Source organism: Rhopilema esculentum, chromosome 20, assembly GCF_057945365.1.
Source record: "Rhopilema esculentum isolate cy_ngs chromosome 20, ASM5794536v1, whole genome shotgun sequence".
Classification (NCBI taxonomy): Eukaryota; Metazoa; Cnidaria; class Scyphozoa; order Rhizostomeae; family Rhizostomatidae; genus Rhopilema; species Rhopilema esculentum.
Window position 1 is genome coordinate 10,740,550 of NC_142834.1, and position 15,237 is coordinate 10,755,786.

General features: G+C 35.5%; 2 protein-coding genes across 2 annotated transcripts in view; both read left to right on the top strand.

Moving 5' to 3' along the window:
• The window catches only part of LOC135687480 (focadhesin), a 36,665-nt gene extending 32,826 nt beyond the window's left edge, over positions 1-3,839 (top strand). Inside the window, exons 42-45 of the mRNA XM_065204047.2 lie at positions 398-552; positions 1,339-1,527; positions 1,940-2,018; positions 3,629-3,839. Coding sequence (XP_065060119.2) covers positions 398-552; positions 1,339-1,527; positions 1,940-2,018; positions 3,629-3,714 — 509 coding nt within the window. The 3' untranslated portion in view covers positions 3,715-3,839. The remainder of the gene's footprint in view (positions 1-397; positions 553-1,338; positions 1,528-1,939; positions 2,019-3,628) is intronic.
• A 5,315-nt stretch (positions 3,840-9,154) lies between these two features.
• On the top strand, positions 9,155-13,962 carry LOC135687495 (uncharacterized). The gene is made up of 2 exons (XM_065204066.2): positions 9,155-9,415; positions 13,392-13,962. The coding sequence occupies exons 1-2, from the start codon at positions 9,260-9,262 to the stop codon at positions 13,908-13,910; spliced, it is 675 nt and encodes a 224-aa protein (XP_065060138.2). The 5' UTR covers positions 9,155-9,259; the 3' UTR covers positions 13,911-13,962.
• The last annotated feature ends 1,275 nt before the right edge of the window (positions 13,963-15,237 follow it).

Below are 15,237 nucleotides of genomic sequence, written 5' to 3' on the forward strand. Positions count from 1 at the left end.
AGGGGGCCAGTTGCCCCAGGGCCTCAAGATAGGGGGCCTCAAACAGTAATGAATTCCAATTTAAGAATGGAATTAATAAAACGTAGCAAAATAATGCCTTGACGTAGAAATGCGTTTTAAAAGATTGAGAAAAATGACTGCAAGAAATATTCTGAAATTCTTTTTAAGCTAATCTGAAGTGTTTGATACCAGAAATTTTCTGCTCGATCTACTCGCAGCAGTCCTTCGGTCTTGCCCAAGGGCCTCTGAAACCTCTCGGCGGGCCTGAGAGCAAGTATCTATGTGAATTTTTGTTTCTTAGAATCAAGACTATTACATCTTTTCAGCTAAGACATGGGCAAATTTCGTCTTTCTTTATGATTATGATTGTTATTATTTCTTAACTGTCTCATCGCAGATCCAGCAAGCATCAGCAACTCTTCGATGTTGTCAATAAAAATTGCACTACAGCGTCACTTTCTAAGAACTTTGACATCAAAAGAGCGTGACGAAGAGGTCATGTGGCTTCTAGAGCAAATGGGGAAAATAAGCAAGCTGATAGTAAACAAACTGGTAAAACGTTGATCAGCAATTGAGTTTATGATTAGTTTATTTTCCAGTTCCGAGATCCTTTCCTTTTTCCAGTTTTACCTTCCTGTTCATTTTCCTGTTCTCCTTCTTCCGGTTTTTCTACTTCCTATTCTCATCTTCCTGTTCTTTTTTTTCCTGTTCTTTCGCTTCCTGTTCTGTTCTTTTTCTTCCTGTTTTTCTTCCTATTTTCATCTTTCTGTTTTTTCCTGTTTTTCTTTCGGATCTTTCTCTCCCTATTCATATCCTCCAGTTATTCTTTCTTTCTGCTCTTCTTCCTGTCATTCTTTTTCCTGTTCTTCCTCCTGTTTATCTTTTTCCTGTTCTTCTTCATTTTCTTTATCCCAATGTTTTTCGTTACGTAGTCTTATTATCTTTTCTTCGGTCCTTTTTCGGGCCTTTAATCGTCAACCATTTCCAGCATTCTCGATGTTACTGGATTACTTTGAGAACCTAATGAGTCACTTTTTAGAGCTAGCTAATATTTTGATAATACGGAAAAAATACGACACCGTTGTCATCGATTCTGACTTGTTGATTTCAAGTCATGATGCATTGTGTTTTAATTATTTTTGGTCGTAAAATTTATCAAATGGGGAAAATTGAATATCAAGAAGCACGTTCTCGAGTTTGATTTTGACTATTTCATAAAACAGTGTAAGCTAAATGTTTGTAAATCAAGAAACCTGTGAAAACTTTCTGGGCTACGATTGTGGATTTAATTAAAGCACAATATTTCTATGTTCTTTTGAAAAATCCTTTTTTTGGTAGGACGAAACTTGCCGCAGCTTACTCGAAATTCTGGCCTGCACGTTGGCAATATGGTCTTCATCTGGCATTCAACTGCCATTAAAAATGCAATCATGTGACAAAAACTACGACTTGGCATGTTGGGAGTTGTTTGGGCAGCAATTAGAATCGCTTTTGTTGACTCCTTCGTGGCAACACTTGCAAGAAAAGGTGAAGGCCAGTTGTTTTGATTATTGTTATCCATGGGAAAATATTTTTGTCTATCATTTGTAAATCGACGTATTATATGTTTTTAACTCATGGTAATTCAATTCGAGAAACCTTATGTTTAAGACTGTGTTTTTTATAGTTTTTGTTCATTCTTTTTCTCTTAATGATTCACTTAACATACTATCTTCTTTTGATAGTTTTTTCGTGCTTATTCTATTGATTTAAAATGTTACTTATATTAAGATTGCATATTATTATTTATGCATTTTCTTATATGCAGTATTCAAAGATTTGTTCTTCATTCCTTTTTCATCGCTATAAATTTTGTTTCTTCATCTGCTATCCTTTCCAATTTAATGTATGCTAATCCTTATGAATTTAATAATTTTATTTCAAGATTCGTTCTATTTAGATTTTAGAGTGGTTGATAACGAATGCAGAGAATGTCTCCAACATGGACAGAAGTAAATCCATTATGTCTTTGTTAAAAGGTATATTTTTAATTTTTAATTAAATGTGAAGCGGCAAACGGGGAAGTAAGACTACTAAATAAAACCATGTCAATTGATTGAGACTTCAGAAACATCTCAATGCTTAGTTAAAGTCAAGATGTATAAAAAATTCATATAAACACACATTTCTTGTCAATTATTCACCACCTGTTTTGCGTTGCTGCCACTCATATGATACGGCTAAAACTTATTAAGAATATTAATTTTGCGCTTATCTTGAATGTCAGCGTAGAAGTACGATCAAGTAGCTGTTGAATTAATCTTTTTGGTTTCTTTTTAATTCTAGACATTTTAACGAGTTTTATGTCGGGAATCAATAAGAAATTGCATCTTTAGATGTCGAAACAGTTGTATCCTAAAGTGACGTAAGACAAATTCAAAAGGAAGAGGGATTCAATAAAATTCTGGGCCCTGCTCACACCTACTTATAACAAAACCTTATTCAACTACGTCCATTTTCTCATTGATCAGAGAGTAACATCTTCTTTTTCAAAATTTAATGAAGCAGGAATTTTTTCTAGGAAAGAGAAATTTTCAAATTTTCTAGTGCGTGGTTTTAGCTCACAGGACATTTTTGAAAATAGTTGACTCAAAGTCAGATCAGGAGGGATAAGACAGACAAGTCTTTAGACTTTTATTTTAAAGGGCTATTAAAAAATGCTACATCTTTTCAAAATTCTATTCCAATCCTGATAAAAGAAGACTTTTGACATAGGGCTAATAGTCTTGAAAGTTCTCCTGAAAACAGTTTGTAAAAACACTATTTACCCACTATTGACTATAATTATTGGTTGCAACGTGAACCGCCTTTAGAGTAATATTTGACAATTCATGGATCAACTTTTATTAAAATAAGAGAAACGCTGTTAATAAATATTCTTTGCTAATAAAAGTAGTTAGGAGACATTTAATGTCAGTTAGTTCTTGAATTTTCTGTCTTGTCTATTGGCTGTCAAGTTTTTTATGAAACATAAAACGAAACGGATACCCTGCTGTACTTTCATTTTTAGCAACATTTCCATCTTCTACTGAGAAAAGTTTTGACGATTCCTTTTTGTTTGGAGTTTCCTGGCCTTGTAATCAGAGAAACCAAATATGTTTTTGGTATCGCAAAATTAGTAGCATACAATGTTTTTGCTATTTCTTGCCATCTTCAAATTAGATAAACCGCTCTGAATTGTATTTTACCAGCTGCGCACGGCAGACGGATCCATTCGTTATGTCTGATATTTTATCCCAACATTACAGGTTGTGCTAGAATTAGTATCCTGTATGACATATAGTATTCTTTTGAATAATTTTTTATATCATGGAAAGGTTATACCATGGCATATCATAGATATCTCTTAAATTGTAGTTAATAACATTGCATAGACATCGGCCTAGTTAGGGGACTAAATCCCACGTTGTTCATCATCATAAGCATTGCATGCTCTAAAGTCATAAAATTGAAACCTCAAAATCTGCAAATTATGGTGCTTTTTCTGCTTTATTCGATTCAATTTTCTGAATCTTTAAGCATAGTTGGACCAGATTACTGTGGGTTCCTCTTGAACGTTTTTTGCTAATATAAGTTTGTTTTGTTTTAGGATCAATTATTCATTTGAGCAACACTGAAATTTGGAAGTCCCGAGGACAGTGGGTTAAATCTATTGAATGTTTAGTAAAGATTTGATAATTACATGTTCATTAGCAGAAATTGTTTTCCTTGTGGTTTCAGGTACCAATCTTAGTGCTAGAAAGTGTTTTCATTAGATGGTTGATAAATTTGACTATATTGAAGAGATATTTTCACGAAAAGTTTTCGTTTTCTGTTGTCCACACTATACGGTGAGCTTGTCTTCACGAACGGCTCTGAGTGTTCTGCCTGCTCGTGATATATGCAAAGATAAACCTGTTGCCATTTCTTTAAAATGTTAATTAAGTTTTTGCTGAAACACACTGGACACAAACGCGAATGTTCACACAGTTTTAACATGATTTCTACATCAATATGTGACTTGACTCTTCTCTGAAAGTCGGCTTTACAGTTTATCTTGTTTAGGTCTATTGGTCGTTATTCTAAGCATCCAGCTCTCATTACGCTGATCGCAGTTTTGTGGCTAAGTAACAATATCAGATGTGTATAAAAAATTAAGCAAGTATCAAGAATAAAAATAGGTAGAAGAATCTGCATAGAATTTTACAGTAAGCTTCTTATCGAATAATACTATTTGATTAATAACCTACGGACTTGTACGCTTAGAACCTCTCTTCTCTCTTTCGCGCAGAGTTGGAAGTAATTAATTTTGATACTAGAAATGAGAATATTTCTAGTAAATAAAAAATGCATGCTTGTTCAGAGATCTTTCAAACGTTTCTTTCAATTTCACTGTTAATTCATTAATAGCAGTCCTTCTGCCCCCATTCATGCCCTCCCTTGCCACCTTGGTGCCAGGTTTGTCTCCATGCCAGATGCTCTATGCCACATGTCTCCATCTTTCTTCTCAATAAGGCTAGACATTAAAATCTTTAATCAAGTTTTAATTTTTTTTAAATTTATCATCATTCAAGACGAATAAAGCTGCATTCGTATAGGTTTTGATTTCGCTTTTTATTACACAAGTCGCCTTTGCAAATTTATTTCAAGTCTATTTTTTAAAAAACTGGCGACAGAAATTAATTGCTATCAGTCAAAAACTATGCAAAGTCATGCTAAGGTCTGTCTGTTTTGATCTTTTTTCCTTGCACTTTTCTTTTCATTTTCCGTTTGAAAACTTTTCATTGTGTATTAAACACCGCCATGTGATAAACGCCACCCTTTTTGAGCATCGTACCCAAATTTGGATTTTGTATCAAACGCCGCCGCGTTCTTTAGAGAAAAAACGGTATACCATGAGGAAAAACGGTATAACATGAAGAAGATCCGCTGTAAATTTATTTTGTCCATGGTTGTTTTGTCGCATTATAAAGTACAAGATTTTTAGCGAAGGCGGGTTAGCATGTTTTTTTTTGTATCTCAGCTCTAAATATCGGAGCTGCTAGGCTGAAGCATGTGGCTTTTGTACTAAACGATGCTTACGTACAGCATATGGTAAACGTCAGAAAAATTCCGTTTTCTTGACACTTTTTGTGAACATAAATACGAAATTCTTGTGACTGATTTCCAATTCCATTGGAAAGAGGTGCTGTCTTCTAGGCCAGCCGGTGCTTTGATATGAGAAAATATGGTGGGTTCACTTCTTCTCACCTACTCAGAATACAGCGTATCAAAAATAGTCAATCGATTGTTACCTCGGAATGAATCAATGATTTCGTTAACAAGTCATTAGCCAGCTGTTCCTTTTAGAAATGAATAAATAAGAACTGCATTAAAGCCATGAACAGTACAATCACAGACTCCAAAGCATTGCTTGGCTGCTTTCTGTCGCCAGGGAGTTTCAACGTAGTCTACCTGTTGCTGTTGTCTAGCCGTAAGTAGCAATAACGTTTTTCCGTTTTATATAATTACTGCTTTTGTTGTTAAATAATTTTTACAGCACGTGTCAAATAGTATTAATTTCGTGCATTTGATCAATACTGAGACACTTCTTTCTTCCTTACTTCTACACGTTTGTATACTGGTTGCGTTATACCAATTTTCCGAACACTTCCCAATCCATGGAATTTTGATCAGAGCTATTCGAAGTTCTTCAAGATTCAATGTTCACCAATAATTTGCTTTTTCGTACCACCAAATGTTACGAAAAGGAAACATTTAACAAGAAAAAATCCTTAAAAATGGTTTATCTCTTTATATATTTATATATTTTATCTTGTTAGTTACATAAATCGAAATTTCAATACCTTGGGCTGTGTCAGAAATTTTTGTAACATTGGGTTGCTTTGCTCTGTAACAGTTTTTGGTTATTTCGTCGCATTGTGAGCAAATATAACTACAAAGCCTATATTGAGCAAAATATAGATCAAAATTGTGTTGACTGTTGATCACAAAAAAATTCCCAAAAATTCTAAGTGTACCGAAGTGTGAAGTCATCAAAAATTTTTTTTTTGAATTTCTTAATTTTGACTAACTAATCTCTGGATATGTTAAATCAGACAGAAATGCTCAAAAATTGAGGTTATATGGCCGATAAAAGATTTCAGGTTTGCTAATAGAATACTGTTGCTTATGTAGCAAAGCTCAGCCAATTAGTAACATATTCAGCTGATTTCAAAAATTGAAAACGTTTTCAAATATATTTTTTGTGACATCATCACTTTGGTAGTCTATTGATTTGAACCTGCATTGCATTAAATACCAATCTTTTTTGGCTAATGTTCTGACAAGGGAGAAATGGGAGTTGAATTTTTAGGGGGCTAACGACGATAGTTCCGAATTTCCAGACAAACTATAGCCTTCTCCCCTCCCCTCTCAGCCATTCCCCCTTGTTTTATGTCAAATTCCGGGTATCAAGAACACTGATGATGATGGTAAATACAGGTTGATTGACATTTTTATACATAATCCTATCAATCAAAGCAATTTACTATGCCTTTTCATTACAGAAATTTCAAAATGGTGCATATGCAAATGATGTTACTGGTTCTGTTTATGGCCTTCGCTGTCCATCTCCACGCAAAACCTGTTTCAAGAGATGAAATGGAGCCGTATTACCCCGACTTCTATGCACACGGTTCCCGTTTTCTCCCAGATTTTGACTTCGAGAGAAATTTTGGTGACATCATTAAGAAGTGGAAAAAAGTTGCTAGCAGCAGGAAACCTGCGATGGCAAAGAGAAATTTTGGTTCTGGCTACATGCACCACAGGCTGGCAACAGCAGGACAAAGCAGGCAGCAAAATTTAGGATCTTTTGGAAACCAATTCCACAATATCTTTGCTGGTTAGACATTTTACTGTTTTGCAAAGTTTGAAGATATCCAGAATTGTAAATCGTTCACAATTATTTATTTGATCAGCTTCAAAGTTTATTTGCAATATATCTCAATCGAGGAACGAAACTTCAGCCAAACGACTAGCTGTTTTGTATAAGGTAGCAGTATAATTTGTAGCAGCAACTGTAGCTATTAAGTAATCAAAAACAAGATTGTCAGATATTGTTGTGACTTTCTCTTGATTGTTTTCTGCGAAGTCGTTGATCATGATTAACACCTGATCATTTTTCTAGAAGACCCTGTAACCAGTGGCGGCGCCAGCTACTGCCGAGTGGGAGGGTAATGGGCGTGGCCAGTGAGACCACGCCCTAATCGTCTCGTTTCAGTGCTTTGTACCAGGTTAAATTTTCTTAGGAAATATGATCTACCCCTACCTAGTGCTTTTTAACCCGTTTTTAGAAGAAATATGTAGACCATGTTTCGAAAAATATGGGGGGTAATTACCCCCCCATACCACCCCCTGGCGCCGCCACTGCCTGTAACAGCAGCCTATGGCATAAAAACGTGTAAGGTCGCATGATATGTTTTACCAAATAACATAAAAGGGTTCAATACTAAATTGTTCTGACAGGCACTATGGCAATGGCCCACATAAGTCATTTCCCTTTAGGTGTGGCTTTGAGTCTTGTTTTGGTAATGCGTTTATAGGTAACAATATTTTATTCAATAAAGATTCGAGATTCAAACAATATTTTATTCAATGAAGTTGAGAGATTCAAAGATACATTTGCCTGATGATGGCATGAAGTTTCAGGTGAAGCTCGTAAAAGGTGAAGCTCGAAGTTTCAACTGAAAATCTTCAAGCTTGATTCTTTGTCTATCCGTTGAGGCTTTGACTAGCCAATCCATAGCGAGACTAGCAACTAGACAACCAATCAACTTTGAATCAATCAAGACATCTTAGTGTTGCTAGACTGGGTGAATTCTGACTTAAGTGGCGACTGAAAATTCCTTCCTGTATACTTGCGACTTTCCGGTCACTTTTTTTAAAATATTTGCGATATTTGGGCAAAAAACAGGGACGCCGGTTATCAATGAACTGAAAAGGTTTCCTATGAATAATTCAAAATGAGTCATTGTTTAAAAGCTCTTTGAACTTGATTATAAATGTAATCTAAAATTTCTACAAGAATATGTTTCGTCCAGATCGTCTTTGTTTTGCTTCTTACTAAAAACTCTTTTTGCTCGAATCAACTAACGGTAGGTATGAAACGATATCAACCCAAAGTAGAGAACATAAATGGCCAATCCATAAAAAAGACTCTCGTTGATAGACAGACAAATTTGTAAATCAGCTGTCTAGGAATGCTTGGCTCTAGCTATTAACAATTCATTATCTCAACCTGCAATTTATATCTCCATATATCTGATATACTCATTCGATCACCCTATACTCTTGCACAGAAACAATTAACTCTGATCTCTTCTTGATAATGTGTAATGTTTTTTCCATCAATGATATAACCAGGCTAGATTTCCAATGCAAACTTTCTGGAGCAGCGAAGCTTACAATGCAAGGGGGCAATTTCCTCTGGGTCTTTGAGCAAAGAATGGCCCACTGGTAATTAAAACTTTTATGCTGGGAAGTTTAACAATGCTTTACAAGTATAATTCAAAAGTAAGTGAAGAAAATTATATGCATTTTGAATCCATATGAAAAACATTTAGGTTTATTGCTTTGGGTATGAAGGGGGCCAAGTGTAATAGAGAAACTTATTTCATTATAGGTCGGCCTTGTGTTTATGTCTATATTTGTTCATGCTTCTCTTTAGTTAGGATACATTGGCTCGTCACGCGTTAGTTTTTCATGTTTTCCGGTAATGTAAAATTTACATGCCCTTTTACCCTACACAGTTCCTCCGCGTATCCTAATATATTCAACACCTCCTGCTAGTTTATTTACGCATTGCACGATAGATATCGACAATAACACCGGCAATTATTTATGTTAGTTTACTATAATATTATAATACTTCTATAGTTAGTTTAAATTGAAGAGTTATTTTTGGTCTTTTCTCGTTATATGCATACTGCATGATATTTTCTTTGTGGAAAGGTCAAAACTAAATTATTTATTCACGATTTCAAATTTTGTGTCCCGTGGACTTTACAGATGGCTCGACAACCCAAAATTTTTATTTGACAAAAGCCAATAGCATGTGGCTGTTGTTGCTGACATGCAATTGAGGTTACAAGCGTAGCTGTTGTTGATGTTTCTTTCTCCTTACTTTTCAAATTGGAAATGATGCTGCTACAAATTAGTGAATTTAGAACATTTTTTGGTTGAAAAGACACGAATTAGAGTCATGCCGAAAAAGCTATCTACAAACCCAAAAGCAGAGGCTGCAAGAGAAAGAAAAGAAACTAAAAAGAATGAGGAAAGGGACCGTGTTGAAAAGGAGAAAGAAGATGCTCTTTGGAGGGATGGTCATAAACTAACCGCAAAAAAGCAACAGAGAAAGGTTAATAGAACCATTAATTTATGATATGTTTCTCTGAATTTTATTACAGCTAAGAATTTATTACAGATTTAGATCTGTAATTTTTATTACAGAAATTGCCAACTTCAAAGCTTTGTGAAACAGTGGTACCCTGGCCTTTATCGCCTGGGGGCCCCCAGGGGAGGGAGGGGGTGCTAGCAGAAAAATGGGGTTCCCTGAAAAGATTGGCAGTCTGGTAATGTTCTTATTTGTCTTTCCAGGATAGACTGAACCCCACGTGAGCACAGGGCTGCAAATAAGATAATTTTTCATTGGGGTGTCAAGACAAGTTGGACCAACTCACATATGAAATTGACTTTCTCTTCGAAGCCAGTCCAAGCTTAAAAGAAATATGTTTAAAGGCCAACAAAATGCAACCATTAAAAAATTAGGCCCAACCCAACTTCCTTGTCAAAATCAATGAATGTCCCTTGAAGAAGAAAATTTAAAATGCCTACTTGTTTGAAACATCAGGGACACAGGAATGACCAAGTGGCAAGGGGGCAGGCTTGAGTAAAAGGGTATTTAACAGATAATTTCCAGCTTCTACTAATTCTTTCATAGCTGCTGTTTTATTTCAAACTTCTATAGGCAGAGGCAACTGGGAGAGATTTTAAGCTGCTTTTAGAGAAAATCCTGGTATCAGGACATGACTGTTGCTGTTTTTTACTTCCAACCACACCCTCATCAATGGTTGTTTTCAACATTGCACTGTTTTTTCTATGCTCTATCTCATGGTTTTATCTTGATTGTCTTGGCCGCATATCGAAGACACCTTTCCTTTTTTTATTTTAACACTCTCTATCTCATAGTCATAAAGAGAAAAGAAAAAAATCAGAAGGGGGGCTATGGCCATGGTCTGAGGTATATTTGGTCTCCAGGGCAACATGACCCAGTGTCAGACTTATCAGACTTATAATTTTGATTTTGATACTAACCCCAAAAAGATTGTAAAGCTGCAAACCGTTTCTTAGTTCTAAATAAAATTCAGAGACATTTTTTCAAATTTTCTGAAAACAACCTTAATTGAAATGCGCCTACAGTGTAGAAGTCATGCCTACTCATTCAGTCTTTCAATTATGACTGTAGACTTGGCTTTGACGGCCTGCAGCATGCAGATAAATATCATTAGCTTACAGTGTAAAGGCCCTCTTTCCGTAGCTGCTGCTGAAGCCTCTTTTCTGTTGCTATTAACATCCCGCTTTTAATAGCAAATCATATCAGCAAGTAAAGTACATTGAAATACTCCTTAATAAGAACAAATATTCCTGATAAATACTCATTGTTATTATACAAAACCAAAGCACCATATTTTTCAATTCAATTTAAGTGCAGATTTAAATTTTTGAAGAAACTAACATAAGAGCTTGAGAGTAAACTACATATCACTATGCCAAAAAATAATAAGAGAGCGCTATCTTTCATATATTCAAACAAAGTGGCTGTTGGTGTTGTGTTTATCGTTGTGGTGATGAAAGGATTGTATGTCAGTATGTTGTTGAAACCCCCAGCGTAAACCAGAAACAGCCATATGATTTATTTTAAATGCAATATGCCACAGGAATGGAAGGGGTGACCTGGCTAATAGCAAGTCCCCATATATTGGTTCTGTCAAAACAGCATGATTGGCCACTTAACGTCACACAAGGAGACACAAACAAAGGTGGATAACAAAGTTGCTATTAGGATTCACAAACCTAGTAGCAAAATTTCAGGGCTGTGGCTATAGTATTTTTTGCAGCCATCAGATGAATGCATCACAATAAGTGTTGTGACCAGCGTAGGAGGAAAGTCTTTCTTTAAAAGGATAAAATCTGTTTCAAGAGTAGCAGCTTCTGCTTGCTTTACTATGGCTATATCATGCCATATCATTGCAAAATGGCAGGAAAACAGTTAGCTTTCCAAATAAACTGTTTTTGCCAAGGATTTTCCAGTGCTAGTTTCATTTTAAAGATATATGACCAGTAGATTATGAGAGCCTTTGCTGAAAAAATTTGCTTGAGGCTAATATCGCTAATACCGCCCCTGTCTGTAGGTATCTTGATATGGCTATCTTGCAGCATAAGGAATTTTTTTACAAGTTTTGAAAAAAGTTGTCATGAATTAGGCACTACAATCAGAATCTAATATTTATCTATAAAAATGGCTGGTTTCAAGGGCACTTGAATGAAAAGAGCCTCTTTATCCCTCCTATCAAAAGGCAACAGGCCCCCTGTACCCCCTACTTCAGCAAAACTGAGAATCATGAAGTCAAATGTTTTGATTTAAAAGTAATCTGTTTAATATATCCTTTTTGAAGAAACATGATAAGAGCTGGACGCTCTAAACACAGACTGTCTTCAGAGTATGTCTGTGTACCCCATGAGTGCTGTGCCCTCCACACAAAATAATTTAACAGTTAGTTTCCTGACACTCCTCTAAAAAATTGATTAATTTTTGCACCCATGCGAACAGTACAAATGTTTTGTCTGGATAATACAGTACTAAAGGGGCACAAATACGTACCCTGAAATGAGACTTCTTTAGTGGGTATGGGGCGTGCACCACAAGAAATTTTTGAGATAAGGCGTTTTCTTTGTCTCTGCTGGCCTCCTAAAAACCTAATAACCAGACAAATTGATTGTATAAAACTTTTTTCGATTTTTTTGGTGCCCTATGCAAGCTTTGATGCCCCTATAAAAAGTCAGCTTGGGGCTCTGGTCCCCCTTGGCCCCACTGCCAGGCTGCCACTGTTGTAAATGTTCTGTTTGTTATATTTATATTAGGTTCTTTACAGTTAACATTAAAGTAGTGTGGATTTTGAATATATTCATTATGATTTTTATATCCATACATTTGCTATATTTAACAATCAAACTATCACCAGTATACAATTAGTAATCAAATTGTTGGCTCAAAGTTAATAATCAAAGTCAGATGTTTTGCAGCTGAGAAACTTCATCAGCAAATTTGACACAGTCTCCAAAAATGGAAGAAGTGAGATTGAAAATCATACCATCTGAAAGCCATCAGAACAAGGCTTTTGAAAAATGTCAAGTTATTGCTTGTATGTGAAGGAAAGCAAAAGTAATTTGACTTTAAAATGATAGAAAATAAAATTATTTGATATGCTGACATTTTATATGTCTAAAACTTGCCAAAGTATCAGTCAGATTTTGCCAACATATCTTTTAAAAGCATGAAATAATACATGTCAAAGTGTGTAACATGCTGCTTGGTAACTTCAAATACTCATTTTTATAAGAATACCCCAGGAATGATGCTATTTAAACATGCTTAAAAATTTGTTGCAAAGTCAATTACAAAATGTTCTTTTAAAATCCATTAATTCTGATGTAAGCCGAATTGACAAAATCAATGTCTTTGGACCCCACAGCTTCAGCAAATGATTTCTTGAATGAAGAAACATTTACAAATTTAGATTAGGCAGTGAAGGCAGTGATGAAGAAAAACATGACAGAAAAGAGACTAATATGTGTATAACTTTCTGTGTCTATTTTTGACTGTTGTTGGATTACTAAGTACAATTTAGCTAAGCACATTTATTAGCAGTGGTAGAAAACCAAAGATACTCACTAAACCTGACTCAAATAGATCAAAATGAGGAGAGATTTTGAGGAGGTATGCCACTAAGGAAACAAGGGTGTCAGCAAGAGAGAATTTCTCTAAATTTGAAAACGTTTCTCACAAAATGACGCGCTCACATGGTTGACATGTACAATGATTCAACTGAGCATTATGAATGTGAACAAGAAGAAGGTGGTATCAATTTTTGCTTGAGGGGAATGCGAGAAGAAAGCCTTAACACTAACTTAAAGTTACAGCTGAAAGTTCTGCATGGTGCCTTGCTTTATAGCTATTTTATCATTGCTAAAATCTGTTTTAATCACGCTCATACCATGTAGTTGATGGCTGTTTTTCTATTTTCCTCTGAATTGAGGCTTTTTTGCATTTTTAGGAGGATAAAGATCAGAAGCGGCAGTTGGAACTACAGCGGAAAAAGGAGTTAAAGGCTTTGTTGGAAAAAGAGGAGGCCAGTCTTGGAGGAAAGTCCAAATCTGCAGCACCTGTAGCAAAAGTCACAAGGGCACAAATAGAAACACAAAAGCAAAAGGAGGTGCAGCTGAGACAAAATGAAGAAGCCATAAGGAAAAAGGAAGAAGAAGCAATGAATGATTTTACAGGTGATAATCCCAATCGCTCAATGGCAGAACACTTAGAGAAAGAAGGAATTACTGAAGCAAGGAATGTTGAAGATGCAATTGCTGTTCTAAAAGTGAAGGAGGATGAAAAAAACCCTGTTGATAAACATCCAGAAAAGAGAATGAAAGCAGCTTATGCTGCCTTCGAAGAAGAAAACCTCCCAAGATTAAAGGAAGAGAACCCTAACCTTCGAATGTCTCAATTGAAACAATTATTAAGAAAGGAATGGATAAAATCACCAAGTAATCCAATGAATCAAGCATTGAGCCGATAATTGCTGTATTTGTATTCAGTTTGTAGGTTAATTCATTCTATTTATAAATTTATCAGTATATTTTTTTGAAACATTCTTAAATCATGCAGAAAAGTCAAGGTGTTCTTGCTTTGGAGATGCAAATTCCTAACTTCTTTGTAATTAAATTTACAAGGTGAAAGGTTGAGCGCCCCACCCACAGGGGAAGCCCTTTAGAAAGTCCTTTGCTATGAGCTATGATGAGTCCTTTGCGAGAGTTTGGTTTAGCATAATTTGCATGGCCAATGAATTTAACGGTACAGATAGACTTTATACACCCTAACACACCCTAACATATATGACATAGGGAGTTTTTTCCTGGCAGAGGGAGTTTTTTCTTGTATTAACATACTGGAAGCATACACGCCAACAGAAGTTTGGTGGTTTTTTTCTCACATCTGCATTGTTAATCTCTACATGCCTTCTATATGTTTACCTGCTTCGTAAAACATTGTAACGCGATGTAAAAGACTTCATTATCTTGTGTAGTTATGATAAAGCAGCTTACACATCTTACCCCAAATACTTAAAAAGATTTCCTTGAAAACTGTATTTCTCAAAAAAGATCCAACCAATCCCTGATTGTGCATCACAGGCAAAAGTATCACGCGAATGAAGAACTTTTAATATTGTATTTTGATGAACAGTACAGGGCCACAGTCCCTCTCACCCCCCCCCCCCACCTTAGATGCGACCCCGACGGACAGCTGTAACTCCATCGGCCATCAGTCATGACGAATACATTTAGATGCCTCAAAGCAGGGTTATTGGCGGTGTGTCTTTAGTCTATTTGTTTTTTCTTCTTCAGCTATTTGATCATGTTTTAACTTAATGGTAAAAGCTTAATAGAAAGGTAGATTTAATGGGAAATTTTGATAAAAATCTTGTCAAAAAATCTACTACCTAGCAATGCATCATGTTTTCCAAAGAAACAGAATTTCAGAACGTTCAGCTGTTCAAGCCAACTCATGAATTCCTTTTTGGAAAAATAAAGATAAAATTAAATAGTTAATGAAAGATTTATGCTGTAATACTTTCGTTCGTCATGAATTGGGGAATACATAAATGCAAGGCGGATCCAAGTAGTTCAGTTTCTAGAGAATTGAACTTGATAGCGACAGATTACAACAAAGCTGTTACTAGAAACATTAAATGTATTGTCAGAAGTTTGCATAATGAACACGTGCTTGACAATTTGGTCAACATAGCCAAGGGTTACCATCTGTTGAGCTGTTATCAAGTACTGTGTCAAAAAACCTAATTAAATAAGCAGACACGAGAAAAAGGCCAGTGGTGAATATATTACACT